This window comes from Rousettus aegyptiacus, unplaced genomic scaffold (genome assembly GCF_014176215.1).
Source record: "Rousettus aegyptiacus isolate mRouAeg1 unplaced genomic scaffold, mRouAeg1.p scaffold_m13_p_5, whole genome shotgun sequence".
Classification (NCBI taxonomy): Eukaryota; Metazoa; Chordata; class Mammalia; order Chiroptera; family Pteropodidae; genus Rousettus; species Rousettus aegyptiacus.
In genome coordinates this window covers 116,354,838-116,381,146 of record NW_023416308.1, presented here as the reverse complement: position 1 = coordinate 116,381,146, position 26,309 = coordinate 116,354,838, and the positions used below count along the sequence as shown (strand labels likewise).

General features: G+C 49.1%; 1 protein-coding gene and 1 pseudogene across 6 annotated transcripts; both read right to left on the bottom strand.

Annotated features, from left to right (window-relative positions):
* Positions 1–768: 768 nt before the first annotated feature.
* POLA2 (DNA polymerase alpha 2, accessory subunit) lies at positions 769–26,309 on the bottom strand. Of its 6 annotated transcripts, none has more exons than XM_016119473.2 (18): positions 25,871–26,309; positions 21,314–21,438; positions 20,732–20,823; positions 20,487–20,544; positions 16,516–16,622; positions 14,301–14,494; positions 13,565–13,653; positions 12,168–12,323; positions 11,575–11,637; positions 10,880–10,922; positions 8,033–8,157; positions 7,437–7,475; positions 6,679–6,752; positions 3,493–3,601; positions 3,102–3,208; positions 2,384–2,443; positions 2,012–2,138; positions 769–1,248 (listed from the first exon to the last, which is right to left on the bottom strand). In XM_016119473.2, the coding sequence occupies exons 1-18, from the start codon at positions 25,947–25,949 to the stop codon at positions 1,096–1,098; spliced, it is 1,800 nt and encodes a 599-aa protein (XP_015974959.1). In that variant the 5' UTR covers positions 25,950–26,309; the 3' UTR covers positions 769–1,095. The 6 variants fall into 6 exon arrangements, with proteins under 6 accessions (XP_015974959.1, XP_015974958.1, XP_015974962.1 ...); XM_016119472.2 differs by having other exon boundaries at positions 2,384–2,446; positions 25,871–26,308; XM_016119476.2 differs by having other exon boundaries at positions 1,111–1,248; positions 2,012–2,113; positions 2,384–2,446.
* Positions 22,521–25,237, bottom strand: LOC118602837 (annotated as a pseudogene).

The following is a 26,309-nucleotide window of genomic DNA, read 5'->3' as shown; positions in this document are numbered from 1 at the left end:
TTAAGTCACATTGCCCTTTGGACCACGGCTGGGTGCTTCACATGTGGGGGATCCTGGGGCGGAGAGAAATCAGCTCCCCAAGCTGGGCTTGTCCCCAATTCTTTTTAGAGGAGGTGCCTATAGAACAAGCGAAACACTGCTGCTTTTCAGAGGGAGACCAGTTTTACCCAAGTCCAGTCAGATATCATCGGTTCCGTCTCACTGGCGGAGGCGGAGGCGAAGGCTGGACCCCGTCAGGTTTCCTATTTATCTCTGACGCAAGGCGCAGGCGCTGGCACCTGCTGCCCCCTCGCACCCCCCGCTCGGGCCTGCAGCTGGGTCTTCCTCTCATGGCTTTGGCACGTGAGGCAGGCCGGTCTGCCAGCCCACGCAGAAACCCACTCCGTGTTCGGCCCGGGCCAGCCTTTCCCCAGATGCTAGGACACCTGGGCACGGGGCTGAGCGGGGGGACCTTGGAGAGCCTGCACTGTGGTTTGGGGGCGGCCAGCACCGGCTTGGGCACAGCGCCGCAAGGCTGCCCCCTCCAGGGGGAGGTCAGGCAGGGCCTGCGTCCAGCTGCTGCCTCCGCAGCCCGGCTCTGTGGCCCGGGCCCAGCACACCTCAGCACAGAGGCCAGGGGGGCCTTGGGAGCAGCCTTATGAGGATCGGGTCTGGGGCTGGCCAGACACCCAGTGTGACAGATGCTCTGCCTTCTCTGGACACAGGCCAAGGAGGCAACATTCTTTGTTCGTTACTAGAAAAAAGTGGAAGAAAGATTAGACTCAGAAGTTACACTCAGAATTTACTTTTATTTCTCCAAAAGTTGTCTTATTTGTGTAGAAGTTCGTAAAGCCTTCTTGCTCTTTCCAAGTGTGCTGTGCCCACAGGCAGTTCACGCTGGACTCCGCGTGTCAGGAGCAAGGGCTTCTTCCAACGGAGCTCGGAGTCGGGGGCTGGCTGCACGCCACCTTCCGTGCTGGGCTCACCCCGCGGCCTCCACGCCCCAGCTGGCCACCTCCTCTTCTTCACCTTCCAATGGGCAGGGTCTCTCAGAGGGCTAGTCCTGGGCTCTCAGGCCTCTGGGCCCGCACAGTGGGGGACGAAGCGCCTGAAGGCTCAGATCCTGACCACCTGGGCGGCGATACACGGACTCCGCCTCCCCTCCCCGGCCTCTGGGGTCTGCCTCCTGAGGTAGAGCCGGCCATAGGTGCCCCCCACCTGCCCTTTGGTGAGGCGTCCGGGATTCACGCAGACACAGCCGAGGACGTCCTGGGAAAGAAGAGGAGACTGGGTTTGGAAAGGCCAAAATGAGCGAGACTATTGCGACAAAGGTGAAATCATCTAACAGTCAGACCCGAAAGAGGGTTTTACAAAATGCAAATGAAGGCAACCACACGCATCATAGGTCAGATATGTCAACATCACTGGAAAACGCTGAATCCCTTTGAAGCCTCTGAAATAGAACAAAGAAGGTGACTTGACAGGGTAACCATCGGCTCCCAGACTTGGGAGACACACCTGACCTGGCTGTTTTCCAGCGTAAAAAAAGATTCACCTCTAGAGGTTGAGCTGGATCTGGTTTGGAAAGAGGGGATCGGTTGGGTGCAGTCCCTGTGAGGGACCCAGTCCTCAGGTGGGCAGGACCTGGGTGGCAGAGAGAGTCCTCCAAGTTCTTAGGGCTGAGGCCGCTTGGAGGTCAGATCAGAATCCGGGAGAGGGGCGGGCAAGTAAGTGCATGTGTGACTCGTTCCCCAGGCCTCCCTGGCGGCGCCCCGCCTGAGGACCACTGCTTGAGGCTGTCCGTCCTGCCTTTGGGGCTCCCAGGCTGGGCCGACTGAGTGCCACGCTCCCGGGGAGAGGGGAGCAAGGGCACTTAAGCATGTTACTAACAGAGTTGTTTTCTAGTCCTACCACCTGCCCCAAGAGACAAGGCCACCACCGATCAATGGACCCATGAAGAGTAGGTGCCGGCGGCCTGGGATGGAAAGTCAAAGACTAGTTCTGGCGTGTGTGGGAAAGAGTTTGAACCTACCTTCACGAAGTACCTCAGCTCTGACGGGACTATGAAGACATCCGGGGTGACGGGCAGCTGTGCGTAGGCGCAGAAACTCTCATAGTCAATGGCCATGTCTTCCTGGGGAGGGTAGAGCGGGTAGTAGCTACAGAGATGGAGAGAGAGGCTGAGCGGCAGCTGGGTCAGGACCGCCTTCCCAGGTGGGTCCCTCCCCGTCACTGGTCCCCTGCTGTCACAGACCGCCCTCCGTTCCTGTGCTTGCAGGACAGGACACAGGCTCGTCCTCCTGGTGGAGTTCCCTGGTGGTGGCCTGGGGAAGGCCCTCGCGATCAAATCTGTCAGAGCTCCGTGACCCCAAAGTGCTCTTCACTGCGCAGCGAGCCAGCTCACCTCCTCTGGGTCAGGATGTGCTTCAGTATCCGGCTGAATCTGTCTGAAGTTCCGGAAGAGCTGCTGAAGGCAGAAAAGCAAGACATGGAACACAGAACCTTGTTTCTCAGTCTGTTCTTCTTCGGGGAAGACTGGACGAGTTAGCAAACTGGAGCGAGGCTGCAAGGCCGAGGCGCAGTGACGAGAGGGTCCCTCTGGGGAAGTTGAAAGACCCAACCCATGAATGGCCCGGTCCGCCCACATGAGGGGAGCAGGATGCCAGGCTGGGAAGGGGAAGACCAGGAATTCCTGTGATCGAGACCGTGATAGCCACATCTGCACCGGCGCGAGGCGAGTGTGCGGCCGGGGTGACCTCGCACCTCAAACCTCAGCCAGCGAGCACACACCCATCTTCACGCAACTGCTGAACCGACACTCCAGACTCAGCTGTGTCTGATTCTCTGCAGAGCTACACACCGCTCCGGCGGGGAGTGCAGCCTTCAGAGCAAGGTCATAGGTCATTCTCCACCACCAGGGACTCCCGCTCTTGTTTAGGTCACAAACATGGGAGCAAAGGGAAAGCAGACGAACTTCTACGACTATTAATTAAGTGCAGACGGATGGAGGTGGTTCGTTGGGGTCTCACACACTGAAGAGACAAGTGGTAACAGAAACAGGCTCCAGTGGCCCCATGAACAAAGCCACGGTCCTGCCCGCTGGGCTGGCGAGCATGCCTCACCTGCTGATCTCCTCGGCCCCCATGTGGAACAGCAGATCTGTGGACGTCAGGCCAAGGACCACACCATTCACGGACAGGCTGCAGGGGTCGGACACGAACTGCACTCGCTGAAATGAGAAGGGGCTGAGACGTACATTTGCACACCAAAGCCAGAACCTTCTTCCCATGAAAGGGGGCAGGGGGTCTCTGAGGGCTGAGGAGATCACTGAAGAGGGGACCAAACTCATATACAGTAAATTTTAAGCAACTTTTAAACTAGAAATAGTTTAAGATTCAGGCCGTATGCATGCCCCAAAAAGGCATGTGCACCCTCCACTTTGGGGACGGAGCTGTGTCACCTGCAGCACATTTGATTCTGACTGCCTGCTGGTCGAGGAGGGGACGCCGGTACCTTCCTGTCCTCATGAGGCAGGTCGGAGTAGCTGAAAGGTGGCTGTGGGTACACGGGCTCGTGCTGGACGTCCCTCAGCGATGGGACAAAGACGAGGTGGGAGCCGGAGCTGCTCCATCAAAAAACCATCAGAAGAGGAAGAAAAACGAGTGCCATTGAGTTAGAACAGCTGGACGGCATTGAAAGTGTCACTCTGTATGTGACCCTACTTCCAGGGAAGCATTTCAGAACAGAACTCTCCTGAGACGAGAGGTGGGCATGGGACACTGTGAGTGATGGGCAATTTGTTCTCATGTGCACACGGCCACCTTGACGAGGCGAAGGTCACCCAGGACACACTTTCTCTCAGCTGTGATGCTCCACGGGGGGGTGGGGGGGGGAAGGATGGGATTACTGTTTGGTAGAAAAGCGAAGAAACTGGGATCTAGAAAATCTAGAAAGACAGGATTTGACCAAAGAATCAGAGCCTCAGAGCCAGAGCCGAAACCAACTTTCTGACTCTTTACCCTAAGCAAACGGATGTGGCTTAAAAGCGTGAGCTCCCCAGAGGGGGCTCCTTGCTGGGGAGAGACCTGGCAGGCCAGTCTGGAGACTGCAGCCTCCTGACGAACCAAGCACTGGGTCACAGTTTTGACAGCGAGGACAGAGACATCTTCAGAGCGATAGTAAAAGCACAGCTGACAGATGTTTCCTTTGATGGAGACAGAAGGAGACTCTCCAGGGTTGCAACATACAAGCGGAGTAAAACCCTTTAACTCCGGGGGTCAACTGTTTATCCTCCCCGGACTGACGCACAAAAGAAGAAAGGGGTAAAGTCTCTGTTTCCTTGGTTCCCTGAGCTGAGCTTGGCAGACGGGTCTATTGTAAAGCAAATCTGCGTCAAGTGTGACGCTGGGGGCTTGTTTCAAACCCACCAACAGCTCTCGCTGCCAGCTCCCTCTTAAAATACGTGGCCTTCCCGAATGTACTACAGGTCGGAGCTGCCTCTGTGTGGGATAAGTGTTGGTGATGTCACCCGTGTCACTTGTGTGTCACGTCTGCTCAAAGTGTGAACTGAGACTTCTGCAACAGAAAATCAGAAAATGAGACCGAAGGGACTTTGTGTATTAGTTATAGTCCCTTTAACACTGGAAAGTTCACTATAAATCCAAGTCCACCTATTTGGGTGCTGGAGTCTGGCAAACAGGCCGGGGGGTAACCTAAGCGGGACAGTCCGTGCTCTAGAGCGGTGGGCCCCAACCTCTCTGGCACCAGGGACCGGGGCTCCTATGAGAATCTGATGCCTGTTTATGAGGTGAGCTGAGGGGTGATGCTGGCGCTGGGGGGCGGCTGCAAATACAGGTGAAGCTTCGCTGGCCGCTCACCTCCTGCTGTGCAGCCCGGTTCCTACCAGGCCGTGGACCGGTAGTGGTCTGCAGCCCAGGGACTGGGGACCCCTGCTCTAGAGCCCCAGGACTCAGTCTGTGATGGACACAAAGGCGGAGGTACAGCTGGCCGCTGTTAAGACACAGAACTGCTGTTTCAGTGCGGGCGCTGGGAGGGCGATAGTTAAGGGCGAACGGCCCTTCTGCTCCCGGTTTCTGCTCATGGTTTCGGACTGGCCTTAAGGAGAGGAATTAGAGAGAAAATTCCAACTATGCCGAGATTGCACAACTTCTTACATCACAATGGGAGGGTCCTCAGGGCTCTGCTGGGCCCCTGTGAGGGAGGAGGTGCTTCCTCACTGACTCTGGGTCCTGATAAATCATGCTCTGCAGGTCTGACCTCGCAGGAATAAAAAGAAATTCCCCAAATGAGGACTGTTTATATACCCTCTGGGGAAAGGTGGGGCAGCCCCCCAGCCCGGGGCAAACACTGGCCGCAGATGAAAGTGCCTGGTGGTGCTGGGCGCTGCCCCCAGGGGAACAAAGCCTGCTTTGTTCTCTGTACCGCTGCTGTCAACAGCACAGGGAGCGAGGAACCAAACCAGAACCCGACCGCACACTGACAGCACCCGCCAGGGCGGGGCACTGCCGCACGGCCCCCGCCGGTCCCCGAGGAGACCGGAGGGCTGACAGCGCAGGGACGGCAGCCCTGCTCCTGCTTTTCGGGGTGCACCTCCCGGGCTCTCCAGGGCTGATGAGCTCGGTTCAGGGTGACAACAAACCTGGGAGGTGAGAGGGAAGGCACTTGTGTCATCTCCTCTCGAAGGAGAGAGGGAGGGAGGGAGGGAGGGAGGGGCGGATCCAGCTGCAGGCTGTCACCGGCACAATTCAAGTCCCCTGACTCCGGGGTCAGTTAGGGATCGTTTTTCCCAGTCCGAGAGGCTGCCATACCGGCCGCACTGCTGATACTAGAAGGTAGTCCTCCAATACTCGACTCTGGGATCAGTTCTCACGGCCAAGCAGTGGGAGATCATACATTTTGTTCTAAAAAATCACCTTTGTTCCAGACTTGTTTTTAAAAGCTTAGCCTCAGGAATATTTTTTTTTATGAGCTCTACTACAGGAAAGCAAATCTCCAGAGAACACCCATCACCTATATTAATTTCTTTGAAATCTTGGAGGAAAAGGGTCAGGAAGTGAGAACGTCAACTTCCTGAATAACCTTCTGCTTGTAGTTTCAGACTCTCCCTGGAGTAGCGCCCTTTCTCTTAAATTAGAACTACACATCTTTCATCACCACCATGACCTTTCGCAGTTCCTTCTCCTTGGTCTATGGCAGAGATTCGAGATCCCCACCCTCCCCGAGTTTCTACCACGGCTTGCTTTGGCGACTGGAGATGCCCCACAAAACGTGGGGAAGCAGTGACTCAGGGGAAGGACTTGGGCTCGCCCCAAATCACTCCCACAACGAGCTGTCTAGGGCCTCTTGGGATTTTGCTGTGTAAGTCGTCAACGAAATCACTTCTCAGAATCATCCTGGGAAGATTCCTGTGGAATGTGAGTCCATACGGAAGGAGCGAGACACGGAAGGAAGCCGGGACACAGGAAGGGGAGGGCGCGCGTGTGTTTCTCTGTGTTTTACTAACACGCCTCTTAACTCTGCGTCTGGGCACTTGAAGCTCAAGAGCTCTATATGATCTCTAGTTCAAAAGGACGAAAGGATAGGAGCTACCACTACGTTCGAGCGGCTCGTTTTTCTAACGGGAGGCCCTGGAAGAGCTCTGGGCAGCTTAAGGTTCTGCCCAGCATTTTGAATTCTGACCTTCGTGTCCCTTCGGCAATCGTTCGCAGACACTGCTTGAAAACATCTTCGAACGAGCTCGTCAGCAGACAGTTCTGCGAGGAGAGAAAGGAAAAGATTTAGAGGGTAGACGTCTGGTGTTTATGCACTTGGTTAACGTTCGTTAGATGACCCCAGGTATCAGCTCATGCGCTAGGAGTTAAAGGAAATGCACGGGGGAACAAATCTGTCCCCAAGGAGCTGTGTCTGGCTGGGGGCAGGAAAGGAGTCTGGGGAAGAATTAGTCCTCTTGAATATAAGCTGAAACATCAAAAGGACGAGCATTTTGAAATCTTTCCTGTGGAAGGTAAACTATCCTGAGACGAAGGATAAGAAACAGGCCTGGGAAGGGCCATTTGTATTAACGCATCAAGGACAGCAAGACGTCAGTCATCGAGCCGAGGGGAGCAGCCGGGTGAGGCCCTTCCACAGTGTAGCCCCATGACCCCCAGACACCTGCATCAGTGCTGGCGCTCCTGGGCCTCAGCAGCGGGTGTCACAAATAAAGGAACACCAGGACTCATATATTTGCATCTCCCTTCCCCAGCTTCCAAACGGCTTTGTATTTGGGTGAATTAAAGGCCTCGAATTCAACATTTTTATAAAAAATGCCCGGCTACAACGTCTTTCTCATTAGCCACAGGGATTCGTTGCAAAGTAAACGCCAAGAGATGAAAATAACAGTGAGGTCTCATCTGAATGCAAGTCTCCACGACCGCCCATCCCAACCCGTCACTCACCTCAACCTGTTCATGCTTAGCATCCAGGAAAGGGCCAAACTGCAAATAAGCCCAAAGAAAGAAACAAAGGGACCAAAAGAATAAATCAGAACCATGCATGTCCATGAGGACCTTCACACAACCTCTCCTAGCAGTGCTCTGCTCAGGGCCCATCTGTCCCATCAAGCTGCCTGCAGGGCCTGGGACAGTTAGCAGATGGGCCGGGGGCACCCAGCCAAGATCACGGGCAGAAAGCGTGAGCCCTGGACGGAGGCCACCAGGGCCCCATAACTAGTGGTACTGCTTCCTATAATGCAGGGCTTCTTCCGGACTTTCTAGACCTAGCAAGGGAAATGCACCGTCATGTGAACAATAGCGCTTTGAGCTTTAAAAAGACAGTGAAGGGTGGCAAAAAATGTCAGGCTTTTGGATTAACTGAAGGCATGTAGGGTCATACACCTCTCTAAAGACGCAGACTAAGAGTAAAATGTATTTTTAAAAAGGAGAAGAATCTGATGTGCTTCCTGAGAATTTAGAGCCACGCTGGATTTCCCTCTGTGGCTGACCCCTGGGCTCCCCACTGGCCTCCCATAAGGTGCCCTGGGAGGGCCTCCTACCAGGATGCAGACGTCTGGCCGGTCGTGGTTGATGATGGTGATCAGGTCGAGCAGGGGGTCATACGTGATGCTGTCAGACGTAGTGTATGGACCACAGGCCACCAGGACCATGTTCTGCTCAAAGTCTAAGACAGAAAGGACCGTAAGGTGTCGATTAGAAGATACTGGGATGGTGGGAGAAAGGACAGTTAGGGAATATGCCTCAGAGGTCAACTGACTGAGAGTCTCCTGTGTGCGACTCTGGGAATGTAATATGGGGAGACCTCGTCCCCATTCTCAAAGACTCCTGTCGGCTGGTGCAAATAACAGGCACGTCGCCAGCGGTGCACGTGAGCCACGGGAGGAAAGTGGCAGGAACTGGTCAAAGCGAGATTTGGTTACGGCATTTTCCTTCCAATTTTTTCACTGTGCTAAAATATTTATAACATAAAATTTACCATCTTACCCATTTTAACATTTCAGTGGTATTAAATAAAAATTCATACTGTTATGCAATCATTACCGCCATTCATCTCCAGAACTCTTCGATTCTTGTAAAACTGAAACGCGGTTCCCCAGTCCCCCGCCCCCCGCCCCCCCATTCCATTGTCTCTATGAGTTTGACTACTCTATCTCGTTTGAGTGGAACCATACAGTGTTTTTCTTTTTCTGACTGGTTTATTTCACTTTGCTTACTCTTGTAGGTAGAATTTTCCAGAGAAAGGGCAAGGCAGGGTCCTGGAGAGCACTGTGACTTGAGAGTGCTCGGTGTGAGGGATGATCTGATGGCTCAGTGCGGCTGGAGAATGTGGTATACTGAGGAGTCCAGAAAGACAAGCCGGGGTGCGAGGCTTGGAACGGCAGAGTACCGCGTGCCAGGGCGCGGGGCCTTGTGTTTGGGCTGCCCACCACGCATTATCCTTTTCCCCACAGCATCTGCTTTCTTTTTGAAAAGTCCAGCCCTCTCCTCCATAAAGCAGTCTCAGGGGGCTGTAAGTTAGGTGCACTATCCTCCCCTAGCCAAGAGGCGGGCATGTGACCCAGGTTTAGCCATTCGCACTCTCTTCCTGGGTTCTGAAATCTCAAGGTGAACTATCCAAAGACAGAAAGCATGTTGGAGCTGGCTTGTTCCAGCAGAGGCGGCCAGATGAGACAGCTGGGGAATCGCTGCTCCCTGGACACTGAGTTGCTCGGTCCTTATCCTGGTTCGAAGCCTAGATTTCTAGCCACCTGTCCAGTCTGTGAGACACCTGGATTTCCCCAAACTAAGTCTTTTTCCTAAGATAGTCTGAACCAGTTTCTGCAGCTTACAGCAACCAAATCCAATGATCCTGACCTCTTAACACGTGGTCGTTAAGTTTCCTGTGTCTGCTGTAACAAATTACCACCAACTTAGTGGTTTAAATAAACACACATTTACTGGTTTACAGCTCTAGAGGTCAGAAGTCCTAAAATCCAGGTGTTGGCAGGGCTGGTCCTTCTGGAGGTTTGAGGGGAGAATCCGTTTCCTTGCCCTTATCAGCTTCTGGGGGGCTGCCTGCATTCCTGGGCTCACGGCCCCTCCTCCATCTTCAAAGCTGGCACCCTGACATCTGCCAATCTCCCTGAAGCTGCTCCTCCTGCCTCCCTTTTACAGGGACCCTGTGATTACACTGTCCCCCATAATCCAGCATAACCACCCCCATCTCAAGATCCTTCATCACACCTGCCAAGTCCCTTTTGTCCTATAAAGTAACACAGTCACGGGTTCCGGGATTAAGGATGGCGGGTCACTATTCACCTGCCAGGGTGATAATATCATGACCCGAGACAGAGCATTCAAGGGGAAGAGTAAGTTTCGTGCAGGGCAGAGGACAAAGTTAAGTTTTGTTCGGAGGCGTCTAAAGGAGATGTGATCCGAGGACCACTAGCAAGTGCTGGGAGGGCAGGGCCCGCGTCGCTCTGCCTCCGTGACTGCCTCGCACAGCGTCTGTGAACAGCACATTCGACTGCTTCCGAAGCCTTCCCGGGCGCACGGCTCCGGCTCTGGGCATCTCGGCCATGTCGCTTCCTTTTCATTTTTGAAGTTGATCTAATACCACCGCACTACTCTTCCTGCCATAAACACATACTTTCTGATAGAACGCACAATATCATAAATTCCTGAATTTCATTCCGGATTCTAGGTCGCCTCCAAGAATGATCTCATACCCTACTAATGTGAACAGGGTGTTGACAATACGCTAGAGCTGGCCGTCTCACTGTAAACCCTTAGCCGTCTTCTGCTTTCCCTACAAAACTGCTTTAAGATATTTTGAAGCAACGTTTGTTAAAGTTTCTTTTTGTCTTTTCCCTTCTTATTAATTACCAAATAACTCTAGGCTTTCTTAGAAATTCACCCGATTTTTAAACCAACTAACTTTTTACTCTAAAAGAACTTTAGAATTGTAGAAAAGTTGCAAGGAAAGAACAGCGTTCCCATGTGTCTACCTTTCGCCCAGTGTCCCCTGATGGCAACGTCTTTCCTAACTACAGTACAGTTGTCAGAACTAAGGGACGAAGGCTGATATGTTACTGTTAACTATTCCTGGCTTCACTTGGATGTCACTAGTTTTCCTTTCAAAGCAATCTGCAAATACCTGTGAAACGTTCAATTTGAACGACACGCCTCGTGTACTCAGGACCCCGGTGTAACACTGACAAGCTCACCAGGCCCAGACCCCTGGCCTTCCACAGGGGGCCCGCAAGGCCGCCATCCGCGGCGGCCCCCAGCGCCCTCATGGGGCCCTCACAGCTTCTGTGGCTTTCTGAGGGCCCGAGGCACTGCCCTCCTGGACCCTTGCCCACTGCCCTCATTGCTGGCAAAACAATGTTAGAACCAAAACTCACCTCCATCCTCTTCAGTGGGCTGATAAAATGGAAGTGGCACACCCTTAAAAACAGGAAAAAAAGCTAAGCTGAGGTTTTGCCCCAGGCACCGCTATTGGTAAGGAAAGGGGTGGGCACCCAGTGGGGGCGTGTTTGCAAGCGTCTTGCTCCTTGGAGCTAAAAGCTCAGAGCTGATGGTACTGTTGTTTTTCTACATTGCTCAGAGCGGAAAGAATTCCAGAGGCCACAGCAAAACGCATAAAACACCCAGCAAAAAGTGGAAGCAGAGTGTTAGGATCCTAGGCAAGAAGGAGAGAGCTGGTACCTGCTACTTTTCCCTGCATTCGACGAAAATCTGTAGAAGGTAATGGCCTGGAGCAGAGACCGGTACACTACGGGCCAAATCTGGCTACCGCCTATTTTTGTAAATAAAATTTTACTGGCACACAGACACGCTCATTGGCTTACAGGTTGTCCGGCTGTTTCTGTGCTATGATGGCAAAGCTGACGTTGTGATAAGACCTTATGACCTGCAAAGCCTAAAATATTGACTGTCTGGCCCTTTACAGAAACAGTTTGCTGACCCCAGGCCTAGAGACAGGTTCCCACGCTAGAGTGAGAGAACTGAGAAGCAAACAGGCTCTTAAAAAGGACAGAGAACTGTGCATCCCGCCCCTGTGGCAAGCCCGGAGGAAGGGTGGGGACCGCTGTGGTACCTCGTAGAGTTTAGTGGCAACAAGTTTTCTACCAGTCGTGTTCAGTCCTTCCATAATTACAACCTGAAAGCCAAGAGTGAAACAGGGGAGATAAACGAGAGGTCAGGAATAAGTTATTTTAATGTAGTTAAAACCATTGTCTGGCTATCTGGCTACTTTCATTTTGTAATCGTAAACGTGGAGGCACTTTTCTAGAAAACAAATTAAGGGGGTTGTATTAATAACGATAATTGTGCTTTATACGGATGACCTCATTTTGACAACTGTTCTATGAGGTAAGAATTATTATTCTCATTTTACAGATGAGGCTACTCTGGCTTAGAGGGTAAGTAATACAGCCGTGATCACATACTTTGGGGCGCAGAGCTGGGATTCAAACCTGGGCAGTCAGATTCTAGAGCCAAGGTCGAGCTGATGAGGGAAAATCGGAGTCCCTACACCAGTATCCACTCTCGGGCCTGCGCTCCAGCCACGTCTCGAGGCACCAGAGGTCGAAAGCCAAGAGCAGCTGGCCAGCGATGGAATGCTCGTTCCTGGAGCCCCGGCCCACCACACATGCCACGGGGTAAGGAGCGCGCCCGCACCCCTCGCACCTGTCCAGGAAACAGAGAGTATTCTCTGAGCTCAGATAAATCCACCGGAACTTGAGCGCCGGAAGAATGCTCCCGGTCCCCCTCCAGAATCACCGACTTGTTGTTCAGCTTCCCGTTGCTGTCACAGCCAATCTGGCCCAGCAGAGTGACGGGTTCCTACCCAAGGAAGGTGGCAACAAAAGAAAGACACGGTCTTTGGGACGGAGGCTCAGAATCTGAAGTCGACAGGGTGAACAGGAAAGCAGATAACAACAAACAAAATGATGCCTCTAAATAACAAATATTATTTTGGCCAGGCGTCACTTTGACCTTGAGATGACCACAAGCATCGTCGATTCTCAGAGGCATTAGGACTCTTATGGGGCTTCTAGTCTGACCACCCGGGGCTCCAGGTGGCTGCCTTAAGCTTGAGCACTTCTAGTGAAGCGGAACTCGACTCAACACCCCACAGCAGCCTGCTGCATCTCTGGAGAGCTACAACGGTAAATAATAGCTTAGGTTTATCGAGCTCACCAAAACCCAGGCGTTGCTCTAAAGGCTTAACTCATTCGGTCCTCACGACATCTGTGAGGTGGATACTACGGTTATACCCATTTTACAGATGAGGAAAATGAGCAAGAGACATCAGATATTTAGTCGAGGTCAAAAAGTGAGTGAAGCCTGGGTCTGAAACCCGGAAGATTTGCTCTAGAGCCATATCCTTAAACCACATGTCCTACCTCCCCTTAACAGGAAGTTCTTTGTTAAACTGAGCTGAAATTTATCGTCCTATGGCTTCCTCTGTCCTGTTTCCACGCTTGGGGGCAAACTAAGGAAGCCTAATCTTTTCCCACAAGACTGTACTGTACATCCCCACCTCCCCCATTACTTCCTCCCAAACTTCCTTATATGACATGGTTTTGCATATCTTCCCTAACTGGTCATTCTTCTCCGAATGCAAATGTATGACATATGAGTCTTCCAGAACACATCTCCCCATAGATTAAAAAATGCTCTAGAGAGAAAGCACTGGTACACGTCAGATTAAACCATGAGGTATGATACCACGGGCAGTGGCTGGTCCACGATAACGGGGGAGCCTGTGTGTGACCGTCTCTGGAACATCCATCCTTGCTGTTGTCCTCACATCTTGATACCTTCGATCTTTGCTTATATGTAAGACCCGAACCCAAGTGCAAGGAAAAGGACCGTCTCTGCTCACAAAACCAGAAAGCACTCACAAGACTTCCTTGGAAAGGACTTATTTGACCAAGTCCAACCAGGGTAGATGTTCTCACTAGACCATTTGATGACGCCGGCTAATATAGCCAAGAAGTAGAAAAGGAAGCAAAAGGATGTCTTTTCACCATTGATTGAAAAACACAACAGTTAGAAAGAACAACTAGAACAACACTTACTTGTGCTGGAACTAGAACAGGAGTGAAAGCCTCGATCTGGTAATGTTCCTTGAGTTCACTGCCAAGTTCTTCTACCTTACAGGTCAGAACTGAAAGCCCAAAAGGAAAGGTGTTATGTTTAAGGCATTTCGCTTGCTAAGAAGAAAAAATACAGCACGTTGTCAAACACGAAGGCTAGTCATTTTAAAGAAGCGGAAAGGCTGCTTAGGACATCTGGCCAATGGATACTTTCAAGATCCCTAGCCAATTTCCTGATACTTGGCTGCTGAATCCAGCCTTCCTCGGCCACCAGGGATCCCGTGGCACAATCCCAGAGTCAACACAGACCCTTACCCCCAGCCTTCCTGTAACTCAGGTCATTAGTGAGGGTTATGGGAAGTCAAGGGCAACCTGGACAGTCTTCCATTCTTCACAAGGAAGAAGCCATAAGTGTCTCTGTTTCCTTTAATACTTCAACTGGCTTCCTTTACATAGTTCGAATGGTTGTTACTGGGAAATAGTTCTGTGCTTTTCTTTAGCACTTTTCTTTAGAAAAAGGAAGTGACTTGGGAGAATTACTGAGCACATCGTGTCATGTCCCTGCACTAACGGGGACACCCAGAGGACATCTACCAACTTATATATTCAAAGGCAACCTTGGAACCTGTTCTACAGCCTAGCTGAGGCTTTGTTACTTACTCAATACCCTTCTAGGTGGTTCTACATCCTCCAGAATTTCAAAGGGAAAAACAATCACCTTCTCGAATGTCTGGGAGCTTCTGAAACATTGATTTGTAGCTCCCGGTTAGTGACTCTGGACACCCCAAGACCTTTAGGTTGATGACACCGGCTCCTCCTCTCCCGGACCAAGACACTCCCTGGGCTGAGCCGAAGGAGGTAACCACTTCTCCTCTGTTATTCCTTGAGTTGTATTTCTGAGAGGGAGTGGCACTAATGGGAAGCAAAAGAGATTAACAGTACTGTGTTCATTTACAAATGGCGAGAGGAATAAAATAAGGTTACCTTTCGTAGGCGGGGGCTGGGGAAATGTCAAGCTGGCCTCACATTTTATAAATCTAATCAGCTTAATGGGGTTAGACATACCCGGATCTTAAAGGAATTTCAGGAATGAGGGGCTGAGCAATATCAAACGTGTTTAGAGACAGAGACATATTTTAAAAGGTCATTTTCCTGGCACAAAACTAAACAAAACCCAAACTCTGAACTGATGAAAAAGCAAGTTTCGAGTACCATTTTCTTTTCTTTCTTATGAATATTTAGCATTTATCAGAACATCGTCAGAGCCTGGAACTGTGGATCAGCCAAAAGTTGCCATGCTTGTGCACGATACTTCACAGTATAGTTCAAGGTAGAAAAAATGAAATGAAACGAAGTTAAGTGAAATAAATCAGCCCTCCCCCGTGTCCACAGAGGTGGAGATGCAACGGATCTGGTCCGCTGGGAACAAAAGTTCCCAGTCTGAGGCTCGGCTGACACGTTCTCATGTTTCCACCCCCTGGCTGGCAAACCACACATCCAAGAACACTTGGATGCTGCTATCCACTTAGGTGACAGTGAGACAGCGAAGTCTTCTAATGCTTTGGTTGTGAACATAACTCACGGAGAGGTCTATTTAAAACAGGTTTCATTTAATGCACCAAAACTCTGCAGGAACCCGTTTTAGGTGGGCACTCCTGCAAATGGTGCCATCATTCCTCCTTCCCACGGAGAGGCTACAGAAAATGAGCTCAATTAATTACCTCTATCTCCGGTGCTGCCTCTACCCGAATAATTGAGAAGTGACTTTCATAAATTACAAAACCAGTTTCTGACGTCAGCTTTATTAGCGTGCATTTAAGAATGACTAGGCAGCGTATCGCGGGCTTCTCCGAGCCCCTCCCTGCGAAGCTCTGTGCGACATCTGTTAGGGCCGGCCTAACGCAACCAGACGCTCACACGAGGTCAGCTGTAAGCAGACCTACAGGTTTCAAAGGATTGCTTGCATAGAGAAGGAGCAGTGCTGGCCAACGTGTCGAAACTCTCTCTATACACCAAGTTTCAAAGATGCTCTTTTAAGTCTAGAAAGGTGGCTTCCAAAAATGGTTTGAGAACTCCTCAAATTAGCATGCTCAAGTCAAACTGTCCTTCAGAATCCAGTGACTGCTCATCTTAAACGACTGCTATCACCTCCTTTCTAAAGTGACAGAGTTGAAAAATCTTCGGTCTCTGCTTATTCGACAAGAAGTGATCTAAAGCAGATGAGGTGACTCCGGGCAGCTAGTATTTCCCTAAATGGTTAACAGTACTGTCCCTAAGCCTCATCCTCACGTGGCAACACCTAAAAACCTTTCTTCCGCTCAGTAAGGCCCTCACGTATGGATTCTCTAATACAAGACATGTCATTTACGGAATTCAAAACATCATGTGCAGAGGTGGCTGCAGGGATAAAATACCAATGAAGTCAGTGTGGATTCACGGTGACAGGAAAACTCTCAGAAACTACCTGTAACCTGAGATGGAACAATAAACAGGTTACGCAAAATTATAAACAACGATACGTGTCTTTATTTTTTTAAAAAATAAATACTTTAGATGAAAAAAAGAAAGCCAAGCAAACCCAACAACACATGAACTAACAGAAGCAGGCAGGGTTTGCCGGGCGCTCAGACTTCTGAATAGACAGGTTGTTTTCAGAACAAGCTATCAGTTTCTGATCTAGGAAACGAGTCCCAGAAAAGTGGGTGGAAAGTGAGCTTCCTTAATTACTGTAAGAAACAGTAATTTTCCACACAGGAAGAGAAAAAGCAGGGGGGCAGAGAGCAATAGGCTTTCTAGCCAGTTCACAGTGGAGGTATCGGTCCACCGAGTTTAATAAGTCACTGTGTAGTCGGCCTCCGCCAGATAACCAGAGGAGGGGGAAGAGGGGAGGGGGCGGGCCTGCTCTTTGGCAGCTGAATTAATTCTCATCATACCTTGGAGAGAAACTCGATGGTGAGAGGAGCTGGTGGGGGCTGCGAGCAGCCACTCTCCTTTTGGTTAGGGGGGTTTCTGGGGTGGTGACAGCTCGCTTCTGAGAACCCTAGAAACAAAACGAAAAACAAAAGCCCAGTCACTCTGGACCCAAGTTACGAATGCAGTGTGCAGTTCCTTGGGAAGAAGAGGAAAATGGCGCGCAAACGAAGGGCACGAAATAGGACTGGGCCTTCGGGCCCCGCCTGCCGTGCATAACCCACAGAGAAATCTCCAGCGACCGTCACCCAGTGTTCATCAGAAGACTGTCCCGTTTTGAAGGCATTTATGAAAAAGTGCCAACATTCTAGCAAAAGGACTGCGAATCGGGTGATCTGTCCTGTTAAATCATTCACGTGTTCACTTTCTTTCCCCACCTCGCTTTGCTTTCGGGCAGGTGTGGATTTTATAACGCATACAGTTTTGACCTGCATAGATGAATTCCCAGGAAGGGACGGGACCATGTTACCACTAATTTTGGCAAAGTCCACCACACATTTTCAAAATTAGAGAAGGGAATGAGTCCAAGCAGATAACATGGCTGAGCTCATACTTGGACAGTACTCGGCAAACACCTCATTGCTGGTCACTTGTTTTTGGTTTTTACTTACTCATCAACGGGAATCCAGAGATGTGTCCAGAATGCAGGATGAAACCCTCAGTCCAGTGACTTCTGCTCCCCAAATCTAGGATAACTGACTGACAGAGCTAAGGCAAAATCCTTGCCTAGACTAAAACCAAGAGGCCAGCAGGTCTGCAGCGGCTTTCTCTGCCCTTGGGCTCCTCCTGGCTGCACAGCTGAGTTATGCCAACCGAAGCTGGTGATGACTGTGGCACAGTCAAAACCATCATTAAAGGAACCAGAATGGAAACTGCATTTTAAAAGGCTCTTAACCATTTTTCGATATTCCTTTCTAGAATTTTAATATTTTTCCAATTAAAAAAATACAAACTCTTAATAGTTACCGTCTTAGTTTAACTATAAACCTTTAAGTACGATATGATTTTCTTAATTATGAGCATTTTCCTCCATTGTCATAATCTTGTTCCTTTTTGGTAGGTGTTGAATTGAATTGATATATAATAATTTACGTAACAACTTCTCTATTGCTGGATGTATGGGTTGCTTGTAATTCTGGGTGATTATAAATGATGCTGAGACACATATAGCTTTTCTATTAGGAGAGGTTCTTATTAGGGAGAATTATTGAGCCAAGGATTGAAAAGATTTTATGGTTTTATTGTATTTTCTCCAGTGATTTCCCCAAAGGCACTTCTAATACACTGTGGGCTCCAGGCCTCTAGGGCCAATGATGTACAGGGATTATTCTGAGAGAGACTACGCCTCCAAGGACACAGCGAGAGGACGGCACTGGGAAGCAGCATAGACCCGCACCTCAATCGTGAAACCTGATCGTGTCAACAAACCAACTGCCATTCCGCCCCTCAGGGATGAGTTCACTCCCACCAGGCTCACGAGATTCACTACTAAGATTACATGCCAGTTTATTTGCTTGTAATAAGAAATATAGAGTGTACCTATTCTCATATCCTCGGGCAAGCACATTCTCACGCCACAGAAACCTAAATTATAGCCAAGGATGCCAGTGCATTAATTTCCTAGAAACGGAATGCCGACAGCATGGGAACTTCGAATCCTCGGGCTAAGATATTTTCTCCCATCGGGCAGGACACGTGGAAAGCCAAATTATAACCAGGAGATTTATGGTGAACACAGAGGCAAAAGTACAGCTGTCAACTGCACAAGTCAAATACTGAATGATAATAAGAGCAATGGCATGCACCACTGTAACTGGGATGAGGGTCGGGCAGCCTCGCCCTGGCTGTGTGTGTGGAAAGGCCGACGTTTGGCACCACGACTCTTTATCATGCTGTCTTTGATGCATGGTTTAACTGATCGAGCAGTTTCCATGTGATGGGTGTTGTTCTAAGCATCTGACACATCTCTAGCCCAGACCCATGTATCTCCTCTGAGCTTCAGACACATATTTTAAATTATTTGCTCATTTAATCCAACTCACTTCGCTCTGAGCTTACGGTCACAAATTCTGATTCGTAACTAAACCTCTCAAGTACTTTCGTGGCAGGAATGGTCCTCAACGTGGTATTTCAGTCACTAGAAGGGTATATACCTCCAGAGTAAATTGGCATCTGCCTCATGCATCAGTCTACTGAGAGCTGGGTTACCATGAGTCAATTCTCACAAATGTGATCAACTCCAGATATACAAGAAAATGAGATCGATTCTGGAGCTGTGAAGTGGTCAGTCAGATCAGCATCACGGTGGTCCCAACTAGGTACTGCGACTGTTTGTCCCTCCCAGGAATGCCAGCCAACCGCTCTCTTTCACAAGTTCTGTCGTTCGACAGCCATGAATGTGCCAGGCACTGGGAAAACAGCAGCGAATAAAGCCGTCTCCAGCCTCGAGGAGCTTCCATTCTAACGGAGGGAGACAGACTAAAACAAAGAGTGACTCTATGACGTGTCTCATGGTTGTTAAGTTCTATGGAGGGAAATAAAGCAAGGAACAAAAATAAAGGAGAGAATGAGGAGGGGGTTGCTATCTTAGGCAAGTTTGTTCCCTCTGAGGCGGACACGTTTGGTATGTCTGAAGAATAGCAAGGAGGCCAGAGTGAGGAGACGCTCGGAGAGAACCTCACGCACCCACACTTTGAACGCTACTAGGGAAGGTGGAGAACTAGGAGAGAGCCGGTAGCAAAAGAGACCTGGCCTGACTTTCCTTTGCAACGAGCTCTGGCTTCTGTGTGGAGACTCGGTGAGAGGTGGGCAAGGCAGTAAGAGGCCGGAGGACCCGTCAGGAGGCTGGTCCTACATGCGGAAGACGACAGTGCTGGGGACCTGGTGGTGGTGCTGGAGGTGGCGAGGGGCCCCGATCCTGGGAGGGCCGATGGGACTAGCGGGTAAGATGGATGGATGTAGGGTGTGAGAGGAAAGGAAGACTCCAAGAGGTCTCCGAGGTTCCTGGCCTGAGTAAATGGAAGGGTAAAGGTGCCTTTGGCCAAGATATGGATTTGGAAGGGACCATCTTCAGAGGGAAGAATCAAGTGCTTCAGTGAGCTAAGTAAAATCTCATTATTTCCTTTAATATTATAGGCACCTGGTTTTGTATTAGCAACTACTCAGGACATATTTTTAGCTTTTCCGTAGGCACATTTAAACTCCTTACTTCCTTCTTACGATGTAATTTACTTTGAAAAATTTAGGCTTATTCCATATTTATCGATTTCCACAAACTTATTTAGTATAAAGACTAACTAATATTACTGAACCCATTGATTTGAGCTTGGTGGTTTACAAACTCATTTCGCCCTCAAGCCCTGCGGAAGGAGATTGTGAGCCGCTGGCTGTGAGCGCCGATTTCATTCACGGCTTACCCAGCGTCTGGCACAGCACCTGACACACAGTGGCTGCTCAGTAAATACATGAAGCAATCCTAAGTTTACGGGTGAGGAAACTGCAGCTACAACAACTCACTGAGCTCGCCAGGGTCTTTGGATTCAGGCGCTGACGGCAACGCTTCTCCACTACCTTACTCTCTCACACTGGATCCGACACGAGAACTGGGTTATTCAATAATAGTACCTCCACTTGGTAAAAAACACCAAGCAACCATTATGAAGAGTAGTTACAGAGAATCTGTATTTATGATAATTTTATGATAAATTTAACTGAAAAAAGCAAGATAACTACACATCCATAAAGGCTGCCATTACATGAAACCACTCACGCCTGTGTGCGCGAAGGAAGACGCGTGAAGCGGAGACTGTAGTAGGAAACGCATGGAGACTGTATGAGTGGTTAATTTTCTCTCTCACAACTTCAAATGTGATGCTTTTCGAATAAGAAAAAAACGCCATTTGCAAAACACAATTTCTGAACACTGTGGACGCACCTTGGAGGGCGTGGAATAGGCGTTCAGAAGGGTCTCCTCCTCCTCTTCTGCTTCGATTCTAAAAACATTGGTTAAGAAAAATAGTAATAAACTTCAACGCAAAATCTAAGACAAGGGTTGATTAAATTAAAAATCTGACTGCTCGGTACTTCTTATTATTTGCTTTCAAATTACACGTGCGACTTGAGACAAATTATAAAACAGAACAGGTGGCTGAGACCAAGATCTTCAGCAGAAAAGGATACAGCTCTTGTATGGAAATGATGTCTCTGGCTCCCGCGTGCCCACTGTCCTTGGAGGCACTGTGCCGCGATCTGGCCAATCTTTTGCTCAGAACCTGAGGAACAGAAGATAATAAATATATCGTTCCATAGTCAAGTATTGGAGGAGGTGTTTTCCACAGCCATGAATAACAGGCATTTGAAATATAATCAAAGACATAAAATTCCTCAAAGTCAGACTTAAGAAGATGCACACAATGGATTAAAAACAAAGACTTATTCTGTGACTATTTTCCTGCAACACGTCACAGGTCTAATAATGACACCAACTATTTGTTGAAGACCCACCACCTACTGGGCAAAGTTTTAGCTGACTTACATCCATTTTCATTTAATTCTTACAATAATCCTAAATAATGTGATTAGAACCACTGACAGAAGAGGAAACTGAGGCTCAGAGCCATTAGGTAGTTCCCCAGGCTCACACTGGGACTGGAAGCCAGTTCCGATTTCAAAGTCCACACTCTTCTCAGTATACCGCACAACCTCCCCTATAGAGCAGAAGCGGAGAATTAGGAGATGAGTCTTCTTCCATCGTGTCCTTACCTCATGCTCGAAAGAGTTCAGGGTCTCCGTGGTAAGGCGACCTTTCTGTGTGCTGGTGCAGAAGGCTATGAGCTCGCCTACCATTCCCGCCTCGTTCTCTCCATACAGAATGCACAGCTCTGCCACTGTGGAGGGAAAACTGGACAAGTAAGATCTTAGTTTCCTTCTTGCAGCTTTCACCTTGAAAAGAGAAAACAATCTTCTCTTTATTCGATCCATATTTATTCAGCATCTACTAGTGCCAGTCACTGTTCTAGGAATGAGAATATGGCAGCGAGCAGAATTCTTATCTCCACGAAGCTTACCATTGGAGGGGGAGACAGAAAATGAATAAGCAAAATACGTAGTCTATTAGATTGCTAAATGTAATATGTAGAAAAATAAAGCCAAGAGAGCAATCAGGGAATTGGGGGAGGAGCTGGCAGTTTTAAACACAGTGCCTAGGGAAGCCTTCATTGAGAAGATATTTAAGAGTTTAAGGAAGTGAAGGAGTGAGTCATGCAGTGATTAGTAAAAGCTTTCAGACAAAAATCCCGAGGTCGGAGGAAGATCAGCATTCCACTGCAGCTGGAATGCAGCGAGGAAGGAGGAGACAAGTGAAAGGGTGAAGGGAACGCAGGTCGTTGGCCATCGCTAGCGATGACCCCGCGACCTCACGTAGTACCCTGAGCAGGCGGGGCAATCACTAGAGGATCTGAACAGAACAGTCACATGAGGACTTCCGTTGACTGAAGGGGACAAGGGCAGAATCAGGGGGACCAAGTAAGATAAAATCCAGGTGAGAGATGATGGTGGCTTGGATCAAGGTGGTGGCTGGCCGTGGAGGTAGTAAGAAGTGGTCAGACTCGGAACGATACATCCTGAAGGTAAAGCTGGCGGGACTTGCTGGCTGGACGTGAGGTCCGGAGGAAGATGATGCTGTTTTTAGCTTGAGCACCTGGAAGAGTGGAGTCTCTAGTAGCTGAGGTGGGAAGACAGCAGCAGGGACTACTCTGAGAGGAAGGAGATGCCAGGAGCTTCATTTTCTACATGTAGAGTTCAAAGTGCCAATTGGATATCCAATAGGAGGTGTCAAGTAGGCAGTTGGCCACACCGACCTGCAGTTCAGGCAAGAGGTCTGGGCTAAGATAAAAATTTGGGATTCCCAGGCAATATGCGGGTGTAAAGCCATGAGACCAGGCGAGAGCGCCAAGGAAGTGAGAGTATCTTTTCATTTTTAGAATAAACCAATTTTATTGTCCATCATTATGTTACACAAAAATCTACAGATATGTAGAGTAGAAACAAATGAGTAGTAAATGGGAGGAAACCAGAAATCATTTAAATTTGAATTATTTTCCATAGTAGGATGAAAATCATTTCGAAGCACATGTCTGGCTTCAGAGCAAGGCGTTCAGCGTCTTGTCTGCTCTGCCGGCTCCTGACAAAACCTCTGAGGTCTCCAGGGCTGCGCTGAGCTCCACCCACTCACCCGCAGAAGTCCACCCCTCGGTCCGCAAGGAAACCCGTGAGGCAGTCGAATAAGGTCCAGTCCGGGGAATCTGTGTTGTGTATAATTTGTGTCCTTCCATTCAGACTCGCAGGTGGACTGAAAGCTCACTTCCCTGATGGAGAAAACGTCACCCTCATCTTCTTCCTGTCTAACCTCACCTTCTGGATAGTGACAGTCCAGCACAAGGGCCTCCTTGCCACCATTCTTTATAACTTCGACCATGAAGATGGGAGTCAATGTCACATCCTGTTCTTCTTCAACCTTCTGCCCTTGGGAGGGTGCCTCCTCCCACATCAAATGTTGGCAGGACGCTGTTGTTAACGTGGCAAGTGAGCGCCCTTCTCCAGCAACGTCCCGCACCAATCCGGCTTCTGCGCCACTCACTTTCAGCTGCCAACCTCCAGACTTCTTGGGGAGGGACTTACGCTTCTATATCTTCTTTATCTCCTTAAGTTCATCACTCAGGAATTCAACAAAAGCTTTGTCCCCTTCGGTGTGCAGTGTGCGGCAGGAGGCTGCGTCGCTGTGCAGACCCAGCGCTCACGCTGAGCCGCACGACAGCGGAGGCCAAAGCGTGGAGCTGGCAGCACCGTGGAAGTGAGAGCATCTTGAGGCATAGGAGGGGGATGAATCTGCAAAGCCTGAGAAGTGCGGACAAGCAAAGTAGGACGAATAGTGGTGTCTGCTAAGCTAAGAGAAAAATGTGTTAAAGAGGATATGATGAACAATATCAAATGCTGCTGATGATTCAAGATGAGAACTGAAAATTCACCATTGACTTTAGCCAGAGGAAGGTCACTGATGACCTTGAGAGAGGCAGTTTTAGCAAAATGGTATAAATGAAAAAGTTGACTCAAGTGGGTTGAAGGAGGAAAAAAATTGAATACAGCAAGTATAGATAACCCTTTGAGATTTGCTATAATTGGGAAGGAAAGACCTGGAGTGAGAAGTGGAGTCAACAGAGTATTTTAAAAGCGGGAGTAAGAACCACGTTTCTATGCTATTAGGAAAAAGCCTTATAGAGAAAAGTATAAAACATGTAGGAGGAGGAATTACTGGAGTGATGTCCTTAAGAAAATGAAAAGGAATGGGACTGAGGACTCAGGTGGAGGGTGTGGCCTTTGCTAGGAGTATAGAAAATTTATTCATTATAATAGGAAGGCAAGGTATATAGCAGACACAGGTAGGCAGGCGGACACAGCAGACACATAATGGTGGTAGCTTACGTAAGTTTTCTAATTGCTCCTATTTTTTTCAGTGCAACAGGTAGTAAGCACATCAGCTGGGTGGGCCAGAAGGATGTTAAAGGAGAAGGTAGAAAACAGTCATCTAGAACAGGGGTCCTCAATCCCCAGGCCGTGGACCAGTACCGGTCTGTGGCCTGTTCCGAAGCAGGTTGCACAGCAGGAGGTGAGCTGCAGGCCAGTGAGCAAAGCTTCATCTGTATTTGCAGCCGCTCCCCAGCACCAGCATCACTGCCTCAGCTCCGCCTCAGATCCTCAGGCATTAGGTTCTCATAGGAGCACTGGTCCCTGGTGCCAAAAAGGTTAGGGACCGCTGATCTAGAAGACTCAGAGTGAACAGATGGGAGAAATTCGGTATGACTGTCAGGCAATATTAAAATCCCACTGAGGTGAGTGATTACCAGTTCAAAGACTAGAATTCCAACACCACTGCCAATATAGTCCTCTGTGAGATGACAACGACAAGCATGTTAAGCTAAAGATTTTACAAATTTGGTTCACACAACTAACATCTCTTGTTTTACCTTCATACTCACCAAATACATTTCTGACTATGGCTGGGTTTCTCATTTAAGTCTCCTTTTGGGAAGAGAATGCACTGGGCATAAGAACCTGGAGTATTCTGGTCTCTCATGAGACATTAACATGCTAAGTAACATGACATTAACATGCTAATATTTAAAAAGTTCAAAATATTGATGAATGGTTAAGGAAGGTGCACACTCCTTCCATTTCTAAAACCAAGAACTCTACGTCTCCCCAGACTTTGCTTCAAACAAGTCCCTACATTGCCCCAGAGCCTGACCAATACGATGAACCAATATGATGGGGCTCTGGACTTAAGAGAAAGGAGACCTGGGTTCACAGACCAGCTCGGGCTATTACCTCTCCTTGTTTGTTTTGTTTCTCCATCTGTAAACAGCTGACACTCCCTAAGGTATCTTCCAAAGCTAAAATTCAGTTTAAGGAACCCACCTCAAGGGGCTCATATTTGCACAGATCACCAACTGTTCTGTTAAGGAAGGCGCCAGCAATGAAAGACTACATTTCAAAACCCCCAAATCGCTTGCTTTGTTAGAGGCTTTAACAATTTCCAAACTCAGAGATGCCACCGGGGCATAGTCCCAACCTAGTCCCAATTCTACCTTTCTGAAACTGCATTGATTTAAAATCGTGCTTCGTGCACATCGATGTTCATTAGCAGCAATATTCACAGTGGCCAGAACATGGAAGCAACCAAAGTGTCCTAAGACAGACGATTGGCTAAAGAAGCTGTGGTGCATATATACAATGGAATATTACTCAGCCATAAGAGATGAAATACTGCCATTTGTGACAACATAGATGGACCTTGAAATAGTCATACTAAGTGAAATAAGCCAGACAGAAAAGGTCGAAAATCACATATCACATATGTGGGATATAAACCTAAAAATAACAAATGAACAGGCCAAACAAAGACTCATGGACATGGACAATGTACTAGTGGTTACCAGAAGGGAGGGGGAGGGGGAAGGGGGAGAGGGAGAAAATTAAAAAATAAAATGTTTAAAAAATTATGTATATATAAACTGGCATTTTTAAAAATCGTGCTTCGTATTCTTGTTTTTGAATTGGGGTCCAAGCAGTACTCTGTGAGCATTTCGAAGTCCTCACATCCCAAAACTCAAAACAGTTTAATTCTGCATTTCACACCCACCGAGAAGTCTGATCTGGGGAAGGTGAAGCCTGGAAGCGCTCTCATTTGCGTTCTAGGCGACTGGGAACTACAAGCCAAGCGCGGACCTCTGCGGGGGTCCGGGGAGGGGTCAAGGGACTCACATTTCTCAATCGGAGCCTCCTCGTACTCTAGGCCGAAGATCTGCAACTCCTCTGCCAGCTGCTGGGTGGACACGGACATGGTGACACAGGAGTGGAGGCGGGTCCACACGGCTCTGACCTGAGTCCAAGAAACCCTCGGGTGTGGAGATCGATCAGCAGGAGGTCACTCTGGTCCTTTCGCCCTCTGGGGGACCAAGAGGGAAGGTGACCAAATAGCCCAAGACCTCAAGCGGTCAGAAGGCCCCAGCGGTCAGTCACGGAGAAACACGTTTTAAAACAATGTGGGGGAAGCTCCCAAACGCCCGATGGAAGAGAGCAGGAATCTCGAGAAGTCGATCCCGTGGGGAGGACGTCCTACTTCCTAAAAGTTACCGCTGAGCGTCCCAAGGACCCGAGTAGAACACAGCAGCTGGGAAAATCCCGCCAAATGGTTTGTGCA